At 37.1% G+C, this 19,495-nt stretch overlaps 1 protein-coding gene across 1 annotated transcript in view; it reads left to right on the forward strand.

The window, feature by feature from the left end:
- The window catches only part of colec12 (collectin sub-family member 12), a 131,912-nt gene that overhangs the window by 16,234 nt on the left and 96,183 nt on the right, over positions 1-19,495 (forward strand). Inside the window, exon 2 of the mRNA XM_015354420.2 lies at positions 4,954-5,004. Coding sequence (XP_015209906.2) covers positions 4,954-5,004 — 51 coding nt within the window. The remainder of the gene's footprint in view (positions 1-4,953; positions 5,005-19,495) is intronic.

The raw sequence follows: 19,495 nt of genomic DNA on the forward strand, positions 1-19,495 counted from the left end.
GGACAGACGTTGTCTGGTCCTGTGGCCTTACCTTGGTGCAGCGTCTTCAGCTCCTTCTTCACCTGGTCAGCCGTGATGGTCAGCCTGGCCTGGGGGATGGTGCTCATAGCGCTGTCAGTGCTGCAGGTTTTAATGGCGGAGGTGTTGGAGAGTGGCAGCTCTGGGGGATGGGGTGTTGAGTAGTTGTTGGGGGTCATAGCTGTAGACGGCCATGATTGTGGGGGGGATGGAGAAGGTGTTGGGCAGTCGCAGCTGTAAAGGGTTAGGGAGCATGTGGCTGTGGGGGGATGGGTGTTGAGCCTCAGAGGGCCCTGAATCAAACCTGTTAAAAAACTGGTTCGACTCATTGGCCATCTCCAGGTTCCCCTCCGTTGCACCCCCAGCCTGTTTGAAGCCAGTGATCTCTCTCATGCTGCTGCATACATCCCTCACCCTTTTCCTTTGCAGCTTGTCCTCTACCTTCCTCCTGTAGGCGTCCTTGCTCTCTCTTAACTTCTGCTTTAGCTCCCTCTGTACACGCTTGACCTCTTCCTTATCCCCCCTCCTAAAGGCTCTCTTCTTGTCATTCAGAAGAGCCTTCAGGTCGCTGGTGATCCAGGGTTTGTTATTGGAAAAGCAGTGTACGTCTTTGGTGGGGATGGTGTCGTCTACACAGAAGCTAATGTAGTCAGTGACACAGTCCACTATGCTGTCTATGTCGTCCCCATGTGGTTCATACAGCACATCCCAGTTGGTGGCCTCCAGAGCACCACGTAGATCCTCCATAGCCTCCTGAGACCATCTCCTCACAGATTAATAAATGATGTTATTAATGTGAAATACTGTATATGTGTTTTTTTTTCTGAAAAGGTGAAACATTTAAAAGCCAGGGTTTAGAATCTTTCAGCTGGGGTTCTAAATGGTGGTTCAACCAGTAAAGTACTTGTTTATGAGTGAAAGTTGGGTGTTATAGTTCAGACATTAGTGAGTCAAGTCTGGGCTGTCTGAGATTAAAAATCATTCAATTCATTGACGATTGTCAGGAATAGGGGATCCTATGTCAGTCAAAGTATCCATGGCACCTGTTAATTTGCAGAGTTTTTTATTGTGAATATACTTCACTTATATACTTATATACTTTATGTACTTCAGCTGATATTAACTTACAGTGTGAATAAGAATTTGATAACTCTAACTGACATTGTACTTTTCAGAAGAAGGCATGCACACAGCTCCTCTCTTCCAAGCCATTAAGAGAGTCATAGCAGCAGTGAGCTAAGTGGAACAACAACTTGTGATTTCCAGCTGGGTGGATACATTGAAAAAAACCATGTCCACACACAAGAAAAAACAGAACTAACCTCCATATAATAAGCAGAATGTTCAAATTGGAGGATATAAAAAGAAAAGTGAGAGACTGCATTTGTTTAAAAACTGAGAAAATCTTTCTGGGAAATTATTATTATCTATGCATTATCTATTATTATTATCTTTCTGTGCATAATAATACATTAATCATACAAATGTACCATACAGCATGGATGCAAACCAATTGTATAGTTAAAGATTAAACTAATTAACTTCCACTTTATTTCAGCCTTTTAGCATAGATATATGTATACAGTATATATGCATGTGTTATTCTGGATGTATGATCTTCAAATCTTTTTTTTGTCCTTCATTCATGTGCTATGAAATGGCCTCTCACTACTCTCTCCTAGAGTGAGAAGCAGATCTTTCTCATGGGAGTGGTGTCCCACTGTGCTTTTCTATCACCACCTACCAGGACATGAAGCGCAGCTGTTTCTAAAAACATTTTTTTCTCATGGAAATAAAAGGAATTCAACAAAGTTAGAGAATCAGGTCACAAACAACTTTAACCGCCCTGCTAGGGCAGTATAGCACACCATGTTGGAATGGAAATTTCCTTGTCTTTCGTTAGTTAGTTTTTCTTGCAGAGAAATGTGCTGCTAATAAAGCATGTTTAAATAAAGCAGGTTTATGAACTGTGGGAAAGCTATGAAGAACTGTGCCTTTTTTGCTAAGCTGGCCAATTAAACATGAGGGTTCTCAAATACCAAATTTCTTGGTGGCCTGAACATGCAGTTAACAAACTTTTCTGGTGGCAGTGAATCCGTTCTCTTATAGGAAACACTTGTGCTGTATTCTCACTCTGCCACTGACAGTAAGATGTAAGCCATGCAGAATCACTCCATAGGTTTTGATGAATCCCAAAGCCACATGAAAGTGTGGTTACCCCGTTTTGGACAGTATGAAATTGGATTGTCTTTTATGGTGAGACCACCCCAGCTAATGACTCAAGCTAATGTGGATCGTTTGATTGAATGCATGGAATGAAACAGCTGTTATTTTACACTTTGATAGTTTGTGGATTGTCTTTTATTTGCCATTCTCTCTAGCCCTTGTCCAGGAGAGCTTTTGTGTCTTCTTCTTTTAATTTCAACCATGCTGTCATGTACTTACATACTGTACATGATGGTGTGTGCTGTTTCATGGCCATTGATTGAGACTTCCATTCCTAATTTATTGTAAAAATCTTTTAGGAAAGCACATCCATCTCCTACTACATTGGAATATAGTTTTCTTTTTGTTGAAACAGAGTGTGTAATACTGTAATACAATACCTTTTCAGTGTGCTTTTGAAATCCTTATAAATCCTTAGATGATATACTGTACTGTAACATCACTAAATGAACAGCAAAACACTCCTACACTTAAATCTGTAAGGCTTTAAATAATCTGGCTCCATCATACATCTCTGAACTCCTCTATGTTGACTCTTCCTCCCACAGGCTCCGTTCATTTGAGGCTGGTCCTTTGCTCACTGTAACTAAGACTGAATCTTGGTCTTTGATCCATTGTTATGGAATGCAGTTCCTCTGACTCTTTGAGAGACAAATTCTTTGACTCTCAAAATCTGACACTGTTAACCTAGATCTCCATTGTACATTCCAGAATTTGGAAAAACCAACTTCCTATATTCATATCCTTTTCTTTGGATTTAGTTTGGCCTTCAACAACATTAACGCACATAAATCATATAATAAATGGCTGGATTTGAGCATGAACTTTGTTATGCATCATTGGATTCTGGACTTTCTGATGTGCCTCTAACAAATGGTAAAAGTGAATAACAGGACATCTTACCCTTTGACTCTTAGTACAGGTGCTTCCCAAGGCTCAATGTCCTACAGTATCTCTGTCTTATTTCCCTTTTTACAACTTCACTTGACTTGGTTAAGACATTTAATTATCCAGATGATACTTCTGTTGTTGCCCTTACTTCTGATAAATTATGAAACTCCATGCCAACAGGTTATAAACTGGGGTACAGTTCTGTTCTGATATGGCCTTCAACTCGATGCATTCAGAACTAAGGAAATAATTATTGATTTTAAATGTGTCTGGGACATCAAACTCACCACCATCATTGATGGCCATTCTATAGTTACCACAGACTCCTCCAAATTCTTGGGAAAAATATGTACAGTAAGTGACTATCTTAAGTGGAACACCAACACAGATGAAATAGAGTTAAGAAGGTGCAGCAGAGGATGTACTTTCTCAGGCAACGTATTAGTCTATTTTAGCCATAATTCAAAGTATTTTGATAGCTACCACACACAGTTTGTTAGGGAATTTGAACAACTTTACAAAAGGAAATGCTAAAAGGATCAAGTTCAAAGCCTCAAAACTAATAGTCTCTGAAAACCCTTCTGTACTTCCAATCATACTTACAAGATTATTTCAGACACCTCTCATACAGCTCTTAATCTTGTTTAGCTCCCCCCTTCAGGTAAATGCTTTAAATTGATCCCATGAAGAACTGCCCGCCTTAATCTTAGCTTCTTTCCTACTGCCGTACAAACTTTGAACTCTCCCACTTCAGCTATTTAGCCTCCCATGAGTATCTCCTTTACCATTCTGTTACCAAATATAAGGTAACTGTTTACACGCGTATATGATTATGATTGTGTTTTGCTTGTCTTTTCATTTTAATTTCTATATATTTTTAATGTTTGTATGTTTTGTGTTTCTGCCTTATCTGTGTTCCCTTGCTGTACTGAAAGCAAGTTCCACCAACTATTGTGTGGCAATAAAGAATTCTATTCTAATATTCTGTATATTCTATAATATTCTATCTTAACTCAAAACTCATCTTTTTATGAGGGCTTGTGTCTGATTGCCCTGCAGCTTATCTTGTAAATTCTTATTTTTTCGTTTACGTTTATTGCATTTTTGTCTTTTTCTTTATCACTATGTAGTGTGTTTTTGGGTTTGGGAAGATGTTTAAAAATAAAACTTATTATGAGAATATATTGGTTCTCCTTTTTGTGGAGTTTGCATGCTCTCTTCATGTTCACAAGAGTTCCTATTTGCTTGTGTGTGTCGGTGTGCTCTGCAATGGACTAGTGTCCTGACCAAGGCGTAATTCCACCTTGAGCTCTTTGACTTTATGATAGGCTCCAGGCTGCCATCAAGAGGAGTTCTGATAATGGATAGATGGAGAGAGTTTTTGGTGGGCTTCTAGAATATTTTTGTCTGTAGACCCTCAACCCTTTTGGTGGCCATGTTGCAGTAATAATTCTATACTTTAGTCCCAGGGTTCTGAACTCCTGTCCAAGATGAACTACGCTACTGTTAAAGATGTTAAGTGTCACCAAAGGATAGCGAGCAATACAAGGATTCAATGATATATTGAAGGGGTGGGGGGTACTGGATAAAAGTTGAGTTTATTAGCAGAAACATACATTTTTTTTGTTATATCTGTTCTTATCAAATTAGTGACCCAAGAAATCATTGTTACATGTTACACACTTTTATTGTGGTATCTATCAGTGATCGTGCACAAGAGTCTAATGCTGTCTGAATGGCTGAACACTCTTCACTGATGTTAGTCTGCCCTTGGCCTTCACTGTCACTTCATATTTGTTTGTAATTCTATTTCGGCAGACGACTTTGCAGACGAAGAGGAAGTGCAGTCCTTTGGATACAAGAGGTTTGGTAAGTAGACTGCAGATCAAACATAATTCAGCCAAAGTATCGCGTATACACATTCACATAGCACTGATCAATTCATTCCGATATCAGTCTCTTCTACCCACAAAATAATCAATAGCAATAGTAACAATTTCACCATCCTGTGCTCATTAATGAACTTTTGTTTAGTCGGAGGGCAAGGATTTCTTTTGGACACTGAATGAATTGTCACCTGTATGAAAGCATATTTTATGTGAGGATCATGTTATCCGGTCAAACAAGTCAGTTTTTTATGGAAGAAAACCAAATTATTGATTTTTTTGTGTAAAGTGTCTATATAGGTCTATATAGGTCATCTTTTTTGATAAACATGCTCATGAAAAGGTGTGATTTCTATCACTGTTATTATAAACAGAGTATGTTGGCATTTCAAAGTACAGATTAACTGTATACCTGTATTTAAATTAAATTAGAATTTCAACCTACTGTACCTGCCTATTGAAAATTACAAACTCAGTACTTTACAGCAGCACTGTAGTGGATAAAGGCAAAGAACTTATGAGAAGAAAATACAAGCTTTTGGGTTTGTTATTTGCCGTTTGCTAGTGAGTCCAATGTGTAATTTAATATGAACCTAAAACTATGAAATTATTTTACACCTTAATTGCTGCCTTACTGAGGGAGACAGTCTATTGGTCTTAGCTTGTATGTAATTAAATAAATTGATGTGTAGGTTTTTACAATTTACAGTCCTGGAACTGCTTATTGTGTAAAAATTAAGGTTTCCATACACAGTTATGTATGACCTGCTTAATTAGATTATATACCTTAGATACATGGACTATTTTTAAACTCTTATTGAAGATCATAATTTGAGCATTCAAATAGGTAACTAATTTCTGTTAGTCTGCTCCAGTTCCAGAGGTGAGGAATTTCTGGCAGGCAAAATAAATTATATTATTTATTTTGATAAGCATCCTTCACAGTATCATTGGAATCCAAAATATTTCTGACATACCTGTTAGAATCTGATGGATATTTAATGTTTTAGTATTTTTTCATTTTAAGTATCAGTACCAACATTGCATCACAAATATTAGAATGCATTGTACATATAAGTAAAACAATATTTGTAATACATAAAACTTTCTCCTTTTAATTTAATTTAGCTCAAGGATTATACAGAACAATGGGGCATAACTGTACTACACAACCAATCCAATAGGAATTCCACTCAAAACACTTAATGTTATCTACAGGATACAAGCAACCCAGCTCTTACCAGAGCTGGAGCTGGAAATCGGTGTCAGGCACAGCCAGTAATGTCCTGGCCTTGAGTGGTTCTTTGACTTTAGTCATGGTCTTAAAATAAACAGTGCTGGAAGTAAGGGTGAAGTTCTCTTGAGGGAATACAGGTGCAGTACTTCCACAATTAATCATCCCAAGTCTTTTTAGAGTGTGTAAACGTTTACAAGCACATAGAATCCACAATCAGAGCAAAAAGTTAAGTAAAATTAGAAAAGATATTTAAAGATTCTTGAAGAAGTGTTTAGTGTTTGCAGAAGCTCCTCAACGATTTCAAGAAGGATTGTCATGATTCCTCATTTATGAAATACGCAACTGTACAGTATGTGTACAGAGCATATGAAATGTAACAAATTAAAGGGAGAAACTGTACTTCAGACTCGGCCATCCCAGTCATTAAAATATCTTGGAAGAGAAACTATCCTGTTTATTTTGATCTGTGACTTGGCTGTGGCTCTGACAAAGATAAAAAAAGGAAGAAGGGAGCCAATGTTAGTGCTTTTTAGAGTTTATTTAAATGAACTTTAGACCTGTGGAAACTTAAAAAAATTATAACATAAAACGAAAGTAAACACTTAAACCAGAACACTTAAACTCAGATCATCCCTGGTGTTCTTGGCTTGTGAAATCACCTGGCAACTGTTATGCTGTATTTTTTATTACCACCAGCTGACCTAACCTAAAACAATTGTTGAATTACAAAGGAACTTACACATGGTAACACTTAAAAATTTCATTCACCATTGCCTGTTTTTTTACTCTGAGTCACATGTAGAATCAGGGTCGTATGAAGACAAATTGTAGACAATATTCAGATACAACAGAGGGCGTTTTTTTTCACCAAGCAAGTTTGATTAGTAATTGCTTTGTACCGTATAATAATTCTTGTTACAGTATCATCAGTTTTGACCAGAACTTAACAATTTACAGTATGTAAAAGTCTTAATGGAAACAATTACTCTTGTTTTATCAAGAAAGGTTTTTCAACTTTGTGTATGGTGAACTTATTTGTGGATCTCACTAGCTTAGTTACAGCAACTTATGACAGAAACAAATAAAATCTGATACTGTATATATATTCTTTCCTAGCCTTCAGACTGTTTATCTGCATAACATTTGCTAGGCAGTGTATTTTAGGAACTAATTATAATAGCAATTATCCAGAAAAGGATAAAAGGGAAAAGTATGGGACTGCAAACAATGAAGAATAAGTTCCATGAAAAATAACCGAACATATTAGACGTTAATGATTTCTGCTTTAACACATTTTTTATTCCTTGAGAAAACTAAAAAAAGTTTAAATGTGGTGAGTTTTTTTGAGGCAGAAGGCACCTTTCCACGTGGTCTAGACTAGTAATTTTGGATCCTGTGTGGCTGTGTGTACAGTTTAACTAGAGCAATGTATTACAGTTAGCAACAGTACTTTCTCATGAACGTCTGTTCAATTAATTCTGATATCAGTTAGGAAGATCTTTAATTTGAAGATGGGTGCTTTATAAGAAAGTCACATTGCCTATCATTTTGGTATAAATCATAATTTCTCTTTCATTTTTGTTAGTGTTTACCATACTCAAGTTAATTTGTTTTTCTGATTTTTTTAGCATATCCCTCTGATTCAAAGTAAACATGTTTGCTTTTGCTGAACTGCAGCCTTATCAGAGTTATCTCTTGATAAAAAATTACATTTTGGAAGCTGGAATGAGGATTGCTTTCACCATGTGACTCTGGGGTTCACGGACACTTAATGGGAGAGCTTTTATATCCTTGTCAGTGGCAAGTGGAAACTGGGCGCAAGACAGCCAGAGCATTTCTGACTGAACAGGGTATTCACCTTTAAACCTTGACCTGCTGGAGTGGCCCACCACGTGAATTAAATTAATACCTCCTGTATCCTGTATTTCAAAGGAGCAATTCAAAATCTTTCCTTAATGTCATCCCCTGATACCTGGCAGGAAAAATAAGTACAAAAAAAAGTTCTGCTTCAGTTTGTTGTCTTAGTTTACTTAGGCGAAGAGAACTGGAGAGAGAGGTCTGAGGTTTAGAGGTTTTTTTTTTCCTTAACATCTGCATTTTGGAAAAGACAGCCTCCCGGGGGATGGTGTAAAACCTGAAGTGTGCTGATCTGTTTCCTGTGCTTGTTATGATTTCTTCCCTGCAACCTTATATGCCCCTGGGCTCCAGAGCCTGGGTTCTGTACCCTGGCCCAGCTGTGTCAGCAGGACCAGGGGACTGCTGTTGGGTTGCCCTCCTGCAGGCTTTAGCTTTTCTTATGGATTATGTCCAAGCACCAAGTTTCACCAAGTTCCACACCAGTACCAATCGCTGCTGCCAACCAGGATCCCCTAGAAATGACCTTTTATTAGAGTTCTGAAAGGTCTTTGTGCTGTACATAACTGGGGCACTGACTTCTTTAGAGAAGCACAACCAGACTTTTGAAGCTGCATTAAGCTTCTATTTAACTTTTTTGGAAACTTCATAAAAGCAAAAATGTTTACATCCCTTTTAAGTAATTAAAAATGATCTTAAACTTTATTACCAACCTCTGAGACTGGTGGTATATATACTGAGTAACTGAATATTTTCTTGTTTTCTGCATGCTTTCCAAATACAGTATTCCAAATAAGTGGTTTTAAATGAATGTGGCTTCAAACTGTAAAAGCAAAAAAATCGCTTAGCTTGCGCCATTCTAATGTTTTTTTGCAGTTCACATTTAACTTTCTAATGACATGGTTGGGAGTTATTATTCTTATGAGTCTTGTTTATTTTTCCCCTTTTTCATATTTTGTAGTTTCAAGTTTCTAAGGACAGGTTTGGATCTTTCTTTTGCAATATTTCATTTTTCACTTCTGAGGAATGAAAACAAAGCCAGTTGACAGCCATCAACCACGTAATTGGCATCAGTTTAGCACTTTTACTTTTAATAGGACACTTGACCACACAATTGACCTTAAGATATTGATTGTGCAAAGTGATAAATCTGAGTGGCATAAATGCAGACATAAGGTATAATTAATACCTTCTCTTATTCAGGAAGGGTTACCATAGAGATTTTCCTTTATAAAACACACCATTGTCAAAACTTAGCTTTTTGTAAGGAGGTGCATCGTTTTTTTTTGTAGCAATTTGATGATGCGTTTAAAATAAAAAAGGACAATTGTTCTGATAATGAAGAAGTACATATTTGAAAGTATTTACTTTCACCTATCTCAGAAGAGAGCCAGTCTGCTGTAACTTTTTTATTGCATTCTGCATTTCCAGCTTTGGTCAAAGAGGACCTGTTCCTCAAATTATTTTAAGCTGCCCCAGGGAAGAACTCACAGAAAATAGTCCAAAAGATTTACAGTGAGGGTAATAACCACAAATAGCCTTGACTGACTCACTGACCACGTGAACCGCTCCACCTGTGAGCCTGCTATAAAGCGCATGGCTTGAAAAACGCTAACAGGCACTTGAGTGGAGGCCAAACGAGAAAAAAAGTGCTTCACACTTGGTGACCTCTTTAATCACAGAAAAAAGGGGCATCTGTTCAAAGCGCAAGGGAATTTCTGAATCACTAATCTAGCAGTCTTGTACACTAATCTGATTATGACACTGTGCCAAGGTTATTAAATAAAAAGATACTCTTTGATTTAGCTGCCTGCTGTTATTCTCAAAACTATGAGTGTATGGAGGTCGTCCGAGTAATAACCTCTCAGGTACCAATCTAGGAGCAATTTTGTTACATCCCAGATATTAGTCATTTTTGTTGCAATTAAAAATGATAGCTTTGCCGAAGTGTAAAGTATGTATGAGAAGCAACACTACAGTTCTTATGCTTTCGTTGTTAAATGATAATTTGCTGAAGTCAACTTTAAGATTCCATAATAATAGCAGAATCCAACATCTGCCTAAGATTAGTACCACTGCTGTTTTGTGCCAGTGGAACCAGTTATATCAAAGAATTCCAAATGTGTGTAGAGTAATTTAAAGAATAATGTAAACTATTCTTTCTTTACTTACATTACTAAGATATCCATTTGTTTTTCAGTTTATGGAATTATTAAAAACATAGGAAGAATGAAAGAAAGCCATTCAGCCCATCTAGGTAATGTCTATAGGTACTGGCTCTAAAGTAAAAAATGGTGGCCTGCTTATCTGATCATCTGCTCTGTATAATATTAAGCATTTAAGTGGTACAGGATACTGCATTTGAAGTCTGGAAAATGTTTAGAATTATGTCAGATATTTTTTTGGATGCCAGACTTGGATTGTTTTAGTACAAACTTTTTTGTTCTGTAATATTACTGTACACTACAGTGAAACCCAGGATATTCTCCCTCTGTTATGAGTTTTGTTTTTTTACTTCAGTTTAGTTTTGGGAATCAGCACATACTGTAGTAGCTCACAACTTTGCAATACACCACAGACTTTTGTTACAGTATGTTGCAGACATACCCATCATGCTTGGCTGCCAGAATAAACATTTGTCAGCAGTTAGTTCTGTTTTGTATCTCATTAAACACACATTTAAAAAAATATACTGTATGGTTCACCTGTGTATAAGATATATAGTGTATAGAGTATCAGTGTTTTTTCCAAAAGGAGCAGAGTCTAGCAAAACCAGATTTCTTGGCAAGGAGCATGTGCCACTGTATCCAGGGCTGTGCTGTAGTTCAAGGTGTCCACAAGCAGTATTGAGGTTCTCAGAAAGATTCCTGTTATTTTTAGTTAATAATAATTATGACATAATGTCCTCCTTGCATACTTCACTTGATATCCATGATTGTGGAATGTAGCTTACCTTTTTACAGTATGTTTCCAGGGATAAATATTATTTTGTGCTCCTATGCTTAGATCTCCCTTTCATTATACATCTTATCCCCTGGAAACAAACTGCATGAAATAGCAAAATAGTGCATCGTTCGCAATACAATAACTATATTATACATGAATCATCCCTAACTCAGTGTGCCCAACTCAGTCATCCAACATTTCCAATCCTGCCACTATGTTTAAATAATGTCTCACACGAGATGTAAATACAAATCATAAAGCCATTTGGTCATAAATGTTCACATAAAATGTTAATGACTGTTTGAAGGTGGATTCTTAGGTAGGTGGGCAGTGTTCTGAATGTTGTAGATGAAGGATCATGACCCTTATCTACCTGTTGAATGTTGGCATCATTTCTAGGGCCTAGAGCTTTTCTTGACCATGCAACCTTCAAAAAACCTTGAAAAGGGTTTTTATACATTGTCCAAGTGTGAAAATATGCTTTATGAGCTTTTGAGAGATCCAATTGAACAGAGAGGCTGTGCTCTACACATAGAGCTACCTCCAAAGCCAGGTATAACATGATACAGCAGAAAAGAATTCCAAATACTGTACATTAGTTTTTACCCACCTTTGTGAAAAAAGAAATACACATTTCACTACAGTAGTGTAGTCACAGAATACAATGATTTAAAAAAAACTGAGAGCATTTTCAAAGTAGATTTAGAAACACTTCTTTCACATTGGAATGCTTTTCAAGAATCTGATTAATCAAATACAGTGGTTTTGAGAGTCATAAAATTATAGTCCAGGAGAAACACAATAAAAATGAAGAAATAATAGACATGTACCAAGCATTGATACAGCAAATGAATAGTAGAGGCAGACAAATCAGATGTTTTAAAACCCCTGATGTAAAACAGTGAAGAACAGATTGCATACTTCATCCCAGATCAAATGAAAAAGAAAACCTGTTTCTTTCAATCAGCTCACAAATTTCTTAAGGAAGCCAGTATATTCAACCCAAAATATAATAATAATAATAATAATAATATACATGATTTGGATGCTGACACTCTCCAGTTAGATTATATTCTGGGCCTGGACAATTAATGTAAACCTAAAGTGAGCACATACTGCACAACATCTCTGCAGAAAAACCAGCAGTTGAGTGGGTTTGAATGAACTTTGGAGCTAGAATGAAAAATTATTTCCTGTCTTCCCAACACTAAAGTCTAAATGATATTTGTCAGCTGTTACAAATTCTGTAAGTCTTAAAAATGTTTTTTTTTCATGTAGGAAGTTCTTCAAACAAACCAACTGTTATATTAAATATAACAATAATAATTTAACAATACACCTGAAGAAGGCTCCACGGCCAAAACATTTTCTTTGTGTTTTCTTTCTTCTCTTTTCAGTATGGAATAAACCTATTACTTGTTCCAATAATATATAACACTTATAGTACAGGAGATTTTATTTCTGAACTGTGACATTTACTTGCTCCTTTAAAACTTTTTATTTTTTTCACTTAGTATTTTAGAAAATACTGCAACTTATTGCACTTTTTTACTGATTTAGATATTTTATATCTTACCATTAAAGCAACACCATTCTTTTGACACATTGTATACATTCCATGTGCCACAATGGAGTGATCATTTTTTGTTGATCTTTATAGCCTTTGGTGCTGGAAGGCTGAAAGATTAGATATGAAGAAAAATTCCAGACATTACCATAACACAGTTACATCTTCAATGTTGCATATCATTGCCATTGTGATTGGAATTGTCTCAGAAGTGCACTAATGGTGTTTCTGTGTAGCGGGTTACAACAATGTGTTGGGACATTCCAGCTGTAGTTGTGACATAACTACTGTACAGTATATTGTCATGCAACCAGAACAAAGTCCTATTCAAGTCTCTTACATTCTGCTTGTGTTCCAATGTAATCTCAAACTCAGTCTTCACTCTAAGCTGCAATTCAAGTATATTGTTACAATGTATGATTCAATAACTTTCTTCATTACCTACAGTAATTTCAAGTGACAGATGAATTTGCTGGCAGTACATGTGTGAATCACAAATTAGCTAGAGGTTATATTTACCATATTAGTTTGCCATATTTGTCATGCTTTTTCCTTTTGGGCGTAGTATATTTATATGTTTAATGCTTGTGGAATGTGGAATTTAATTCTGTGGGGCTGTGGGGTTTATTCCTATCTAACAAATCAAAACATCTAACACATTTCAGAGAGTTTCACCCTTTAACCTAGTCCCCTCTCCTTATTGAATGTGTGATTCTTATCAAGACAAAGTAAGAACATAAGAGCAAAATAAAGGTTACAAGGAAAGGAGAACTTTCCGTCCATCTAGCCCATTTGGTCATTAGTAACTACTAGATCCCAGGATCAACAAAGTTCAGTTGTTTCTTAAAAGACTCCAGAATGTCAGCTTCAACAGCATGACTGGGCTACTTGTTCCCTATTCTCACAAACCTTTGCTTAATGAAGTGCCTTCCATCCTTAGATATAAACGAACTTCCACATCGTTTCTATTGTGACATTAGGTCTGTTGCTCACTGTTGATACTGAAACAGTTCATTGGGCTGACTTTGTTCACCACTTTTAGCTTGTTCTCTTTTTTAGTCTCAAACAGAGCAGACTACAAGGAATCCTGACCCAAGTATTCGCCACCTTAAAATAAGGTTTCAAAGTTTTATTCAGTGATTGGTAGCAGTCTGGGAATTCTTTAGAGTCGCTCGTTTGGAAGACGTGACATTTCTGCAATAACGCCATACCATATATGGATCATAAAAAATTTGCCATTTGTGAGTTTTTATGTGCTCTCTGGAGCAACCTTACTGAAGGTGGGGTCTAACACAAGCCAGTTATGTTTTTCACATCTTGGCTCATGGCTAGGAACTCTGTGACCTCACACAGGAGAGAATGGGAAAGTGTAGGTACATTCCTCAGACCTGCTCATCTTTAAACCACTATTTTTTTAAGACATCACAGGCACATTATTTTATCAGATTGGTGAAGAGACACACTGCTCAGAGACAGCCCACCTTACTTTCTGTTGCGCCAGACCAGTTGTGCGCAGCTGCTTGGGGAGTTCTAGGTTCAGTTACTATAGCTAATTACGTGACTAGGATAGTGACAAGCCTGTACCAGTTGAGACACTCTGGAGGCCTGTGCTCTGATTGAATTTAAACTTGCTGGATGCATTCTCCATCTAAAACCCAGACTCTTCAATTAAGATCTCCTTTTTTTACCTTCCTGTGTGGAATCTACTCTCGACTTTCTGTAATCTCCAACTTATTTTTTTTTCAGACACACTCCTGCCACAGCTTAATAAATATATTCACAGGATCTTCCCCCAAAAGCTAATCCAAATCTTCCCCCACCTAGACTATTGTAACTTGGACACAATTGTGTTGATGTTTTATTTGAAGATTTAATATATATCAACCATTGATTTTAATGACATTTCAACCTACATTTTGCCTTTTCATTGCTTCCACACAGTGTCTAGAGCCTGCAAATGATGCATCAACATTTTATTTTGGTATCATCCACAAATTTCACTAGTTTACTAGCTACTGTATACCAGTATACAGTACTGTTATTGATTATTGATTTAAATTAAGAATAGTGGTGGTTCTAATGCAGATGTGTGTGATACTCTGCTAATTACATTACCCAGATTGGATCATGCACACCCGCCCTGTACTCTTTCATTTGGTTAATTATAAAAAAATCTTTAATTTTCTATTAACCAGATCTCAATACATCTCCGCTCCTCTACATCTATCTCTGGCAGGTCCTAAACTTTTCTAAACCACTTCGGCCTTCTCCGCCTGTCCCTGGAGTTACCTGAGTCCTTGCATTTGCATTCCTAGCCTGTCAGTAAGATGCATCTGTCAGTTTGTAACACCTACTGTACAGCGTACAATTTTAGAATTAATCTTCAATGAGGAAGTATATCAAAATTGCAATGTATAGCATTGAGTGGTTTGTGAGTGAAACCTCAAAACTGAAATACCTCAAAACCAGTTTGAGGCTGAGCTCCTTTGGTGGCTATGTGGTTAGGATAAAGGACTTTTTGCCAGAAGGTTTCCAGCTCAGTCTCTGGCTCTGTCACTGATTGACAGCATGTCACACTGAGTGAAATGTTGAATGTCCTTGTATTGTCTCTTTTGACTGTAACATAAAACCACTGTAACCTTGTTTTTAGGATTAATTACTAAAATGTTAAAATCTCCAAAACAGATCTCTGAGGACCTGGTGGAACTGTATGTTAACCATCATCACTTTCTTATCTTGTTTTTTCAAAATACATTTCTCCTGCAATAGTTAAACATAGAAAATAACTACCTGACCACAAAACAAAACAAGACATTTGTTTACCACCTACCAGCATTGCACATTACAATAACTGGAGATGTTATACTAATTAAAGAAACACATTTTTAATGTGGAATGTATCAAAAACAGGTATATCAGGTCAACTCTCAGGGTTTCCACACACAGAAACCTGGAAAACTACATACTTGATGTTCATGCCTGGAAAACTCAGAAAAACAAATCAATGACTTGGAAACATTAGCAATGGAAAAATGTACACTTGCAGCTCATTGTCTGAAATAGCAAATCAAAAGCCCTTGATATCTACATTGAGCAACTATATAGAATGCATTCGATGAAGAACAACTACTGTAGATACATTTCTGAATTCAAAACAATATCCTATTCAGACAGGTTAAAAGAACTGAATGTTTTACAATGTTTTACAGATTCCAATGGGACCTCACTCAAGTTTTCAAAATACTCAAAGACAAAGTTAACCTTATAGGCTTTTTAAGAATCAATCCTGAAACACATACCAGAGAGCACAAATGGAAATTAAGGAGAAGTGTCGAAGAGAAACTTAAAAGATAATATTGTTGCTTTTTTTCCAACAAATGCCTGCATGAGGTCCACTGTTGAATTCAATTAGGCATCATTGCTATTTCACAGTGCTGGGGGTCCGGAGTTCAATCTCTGGGATGCAATCTGTGTGGAGTTTGTATGTTCCCCTGTGTTCAAGTGGGTTTCCTCAAGGTGTTTTGGTTTGCTCCCACAGTCCAAGGATGTCCTTGTAGCTTAATTGAATTCTGGAAAAATGTTGTTTGTGTCTGTCTCCGCCCCACAATAGACTGGTATCCCATCCAGGTGTACCCTGTCTTGTGCCTGTTGCTAGCAAGTTTAGGTTCTAGCAACCCTGTACTGTATAAAGGAGTAAACAAAAATGGATGAATGTTCATATATTTCAATATACTGTATCTCAAAATATATGATGAAGTAAAGAATGAACTGAGTTGTTTTGAGGTCAGTTGACATAAGGATCATGAAAAATCTTAGAAACTGTAATATTCTACATATATTGCTGCATGTTTATTATTCATTTCATGGCACTTCCTTTATTTAGTAACCCTTTTCGCTGGTTCATGCATACTTGTTGAAGTATGAGTGGAAAGATATATTGTTGTGTAATAATGAAATACTGTACCAAAGTACAAAACCTGAAAACAATTGTAGCCTTGCCCATATTATTAAGATCCTGCCAGATGCCAATGGTGCTTTATTAACCTCTAGCAAGCGGACCACTAACTATACTGTCAAATGACATCCCTCACTTACAAAGGAGACCACAGGCGCGTCAGACCACCCATTGAGACTTCGTAATTGCAAGACTGGTACTGTACCATATAATGACAATTGTTGCACCACCAAATTACATCCTCGGATCTTTAGCGCATGTGCAATTATCTTAAGCTCAAACAGAGAAATTTGCCAACGAGCCAGAATTGAGTAGGATTTATCATAAAATTTAGTGTTTACATGGTTTTTCTTTCTCCTTAAAAAAGATCAGTCTTTTTTATTTGATTATCAATTAGATCTAGACTGTCTTTATAGCCCTGTAGCATAATGTATTTAAAAGTAAAATATCTGTTTTAGATACTTAGGAACTCCGCATGAACTCGACACTTTAAGTAGATTATTTAGTCACAAGATAGACACCAGCTGCTACATTTTTGGGTTAATTTCTATCTCACTGAATTATAAATAATGTATACATATTTTTAAAGTGAATAGTTTTAATCAGAACTTGAATGCTAAAACTGAACACTTCTGTGGATGAAAGAGGTTAATGTCAACAAACAACTTTTTTTCATTTATCTAGGACATCAAATTTTTGTGTAAGCAGATTTATTTACTGTGTTCTCTCTATGCAGTACACATCTATAGCAGCTGAATTCCTTCACTTCCACAATAATTGGAATAAACTAGGAATAGGGATAATGCTCTAAGGATGTGGGTGGTTTATAGCATTATGGTGGTATGTGATGGTGGATATTGCACTGTACAGGTTTTGTTGCATCCTAAACCCTTCGTATGAGTTGAGAGCAACAGGTCAGTTGGGACGATAGGGTTTCTTTATTTACTGTACTTGGTTTTTCTGACTCCCAGAAAAACCTGATGCTGACTCCCATGCACTTCTCTCCTTCCCATGAGATTATATACAGTATTTTTATGACACAGCTCATAGAGCTTCCAAATAGCCATTGTTATAAATCAGTAATCAGGCATTTGGAGTCCTTTTTTTACAGAAGGCATTGGAATAGCATTTTAAACCGAACATCTAAAGTTTTTCCTCTGATTACTGTGGATTTAAATTAATCAAATTGCAATGCAGTACTCTAAGCTAATAGCACAATTGCATCACTTTGACAATTTGCCTGCATTTTATTAGTTCAATCTAAGAAACCTTACACCAGCTCCTGCCATTTACTTTATCTTCAGCAAATTGTTATTCAGACAAAGCCATGTGGCTTTACAAAAGTCTTCTAGTGTTGAGTTTGTTTGACAAAATAATATTCAGTAGTTCTTGGTATATGTGCTTTATGCAATATGTTGTATAATTAACTAAAAAGTGTTTTGTGGTACTCAACGCAAGTTACGTCTTAGCTATAAGCCTAACTAATTACCCTAGTATTTAGGACAACATGCTCTACAGACTTATTAGAAGATTTACTATGGGCCACTGAATGTTGCATGTATTACTTCTTTCGTCATTTTTTTTGTTGTGCATTTGGGCATTAATGTACATTAGATATGGACCAGAGTGAAGTATTTCTTATCAAACATTCTATGACAGTGCAGTGAGTGAGAGATAGTAAGAGTGATGCAGATATTCACTCTAGTAACAACAACATTACCAGTTTTCGTCATATCCACCGCTAATCCTCACAAATGGCCTCGTCCCAATTAAGCACCAGGTGAAGGCAATCTCTGCAAACACTCCCGGTCTACCCCTCCATCCAATCCATGCACATCATCTGTTAACACACCCTCTACTTCCAGACCTAGTTAAGCCTTCTGCTTTTCACGGAACAGTGCTCGGTATTGTTAGCTTCCTTGGAACGTCGTGCCTCGCATTACCTACTTCCTCTTGCCTTCTTAGGATACTCGAACCCTGATCTCCCCTTCTGACCTCAACCTCGTCTAACACTTCGGATTTGTCTGCCTCTCTCTCTATTCGGATAACCTTTGGTATCGAACCCGGAATTTACCACGTCTCGGCCAAACGTTTTGGACTCGTCAGAAAGCTCTCCTGCCTTGGCTCCCCTGCTCCGCATAGGGTTCTTCACTCAAACAACAACACGGCTTGTTACAGCTTTCCATTGTAATCAAGGATCATAGTCTTCTATGAATCCAAAAGAGAATGATACAGGCAATATGGGATCCGCACACACTGGCAGGTTGAGCAAATGTTGTCTTGCGAGATATTTGGTTGCTTCCTTCCTGACATCAACAATTCATTTCTGTTGTTGTGGTTTCACAATAAATTGATTTGTAAACCTACACTGATGCTCCCAACAAATTTAAAAAGATGAATAGCCATGAAGGAGTAGCACATTGCACAGTAACAGTGGTTTGCATTGCGGCCTCGCCGAGCTGAGGCCCTGGGATTAATTCCGGACCTGGGGTACTATCTGCATGGAGTTTTTCCCATGTTCTTGTGGGTTCTTTCCAGGTGCTGTGGTTTCCTCCCACAGTAACGTGCTGGTAGGTTTTTTGGCTTCTGGGAAAATTAGCCTTGGCATGAGTTTGTGCATGCCTGTATGTTTGCACTGTGATGGACTTGTATCCCATCCAGGGTGTATCCTGTCTTGTGCCTGATTCTTGCCAGATTAGGCTTCAGCTCCCCTACTGACTCTAAATTTTGTAAAGCTGATAGAAAATGGAAAGAACATAAACGTAATGGAATGCATAAAAACACCGAAACAATGCTGCAGCTTATTCTTGTCAAAACCCAATTCATTCTTGGATTTTGTGCAAGGGTATGCATGTTTGGACATACATATATACACTGTATTTAAAGATAGGAAGGAAGAGAGATAATGGTCTTGA

This window comes from Lepisosteus oculatus, chromosome 6, assembly GCF_040954835.1.
Source record: "Lepisosteus oculatus isolate fLepOcu1 chromosome 6, fLepOcu1.hap2, whole genome shotgun sequence".
NCBI classification, from domain to species: domain Eukaryota; kingdom Metazoa; phylum Chordata; class Actinopteri; order Semionotiformes; family Lepisosteidae; genus Lepisosteus; species Lepisosteus oculatus.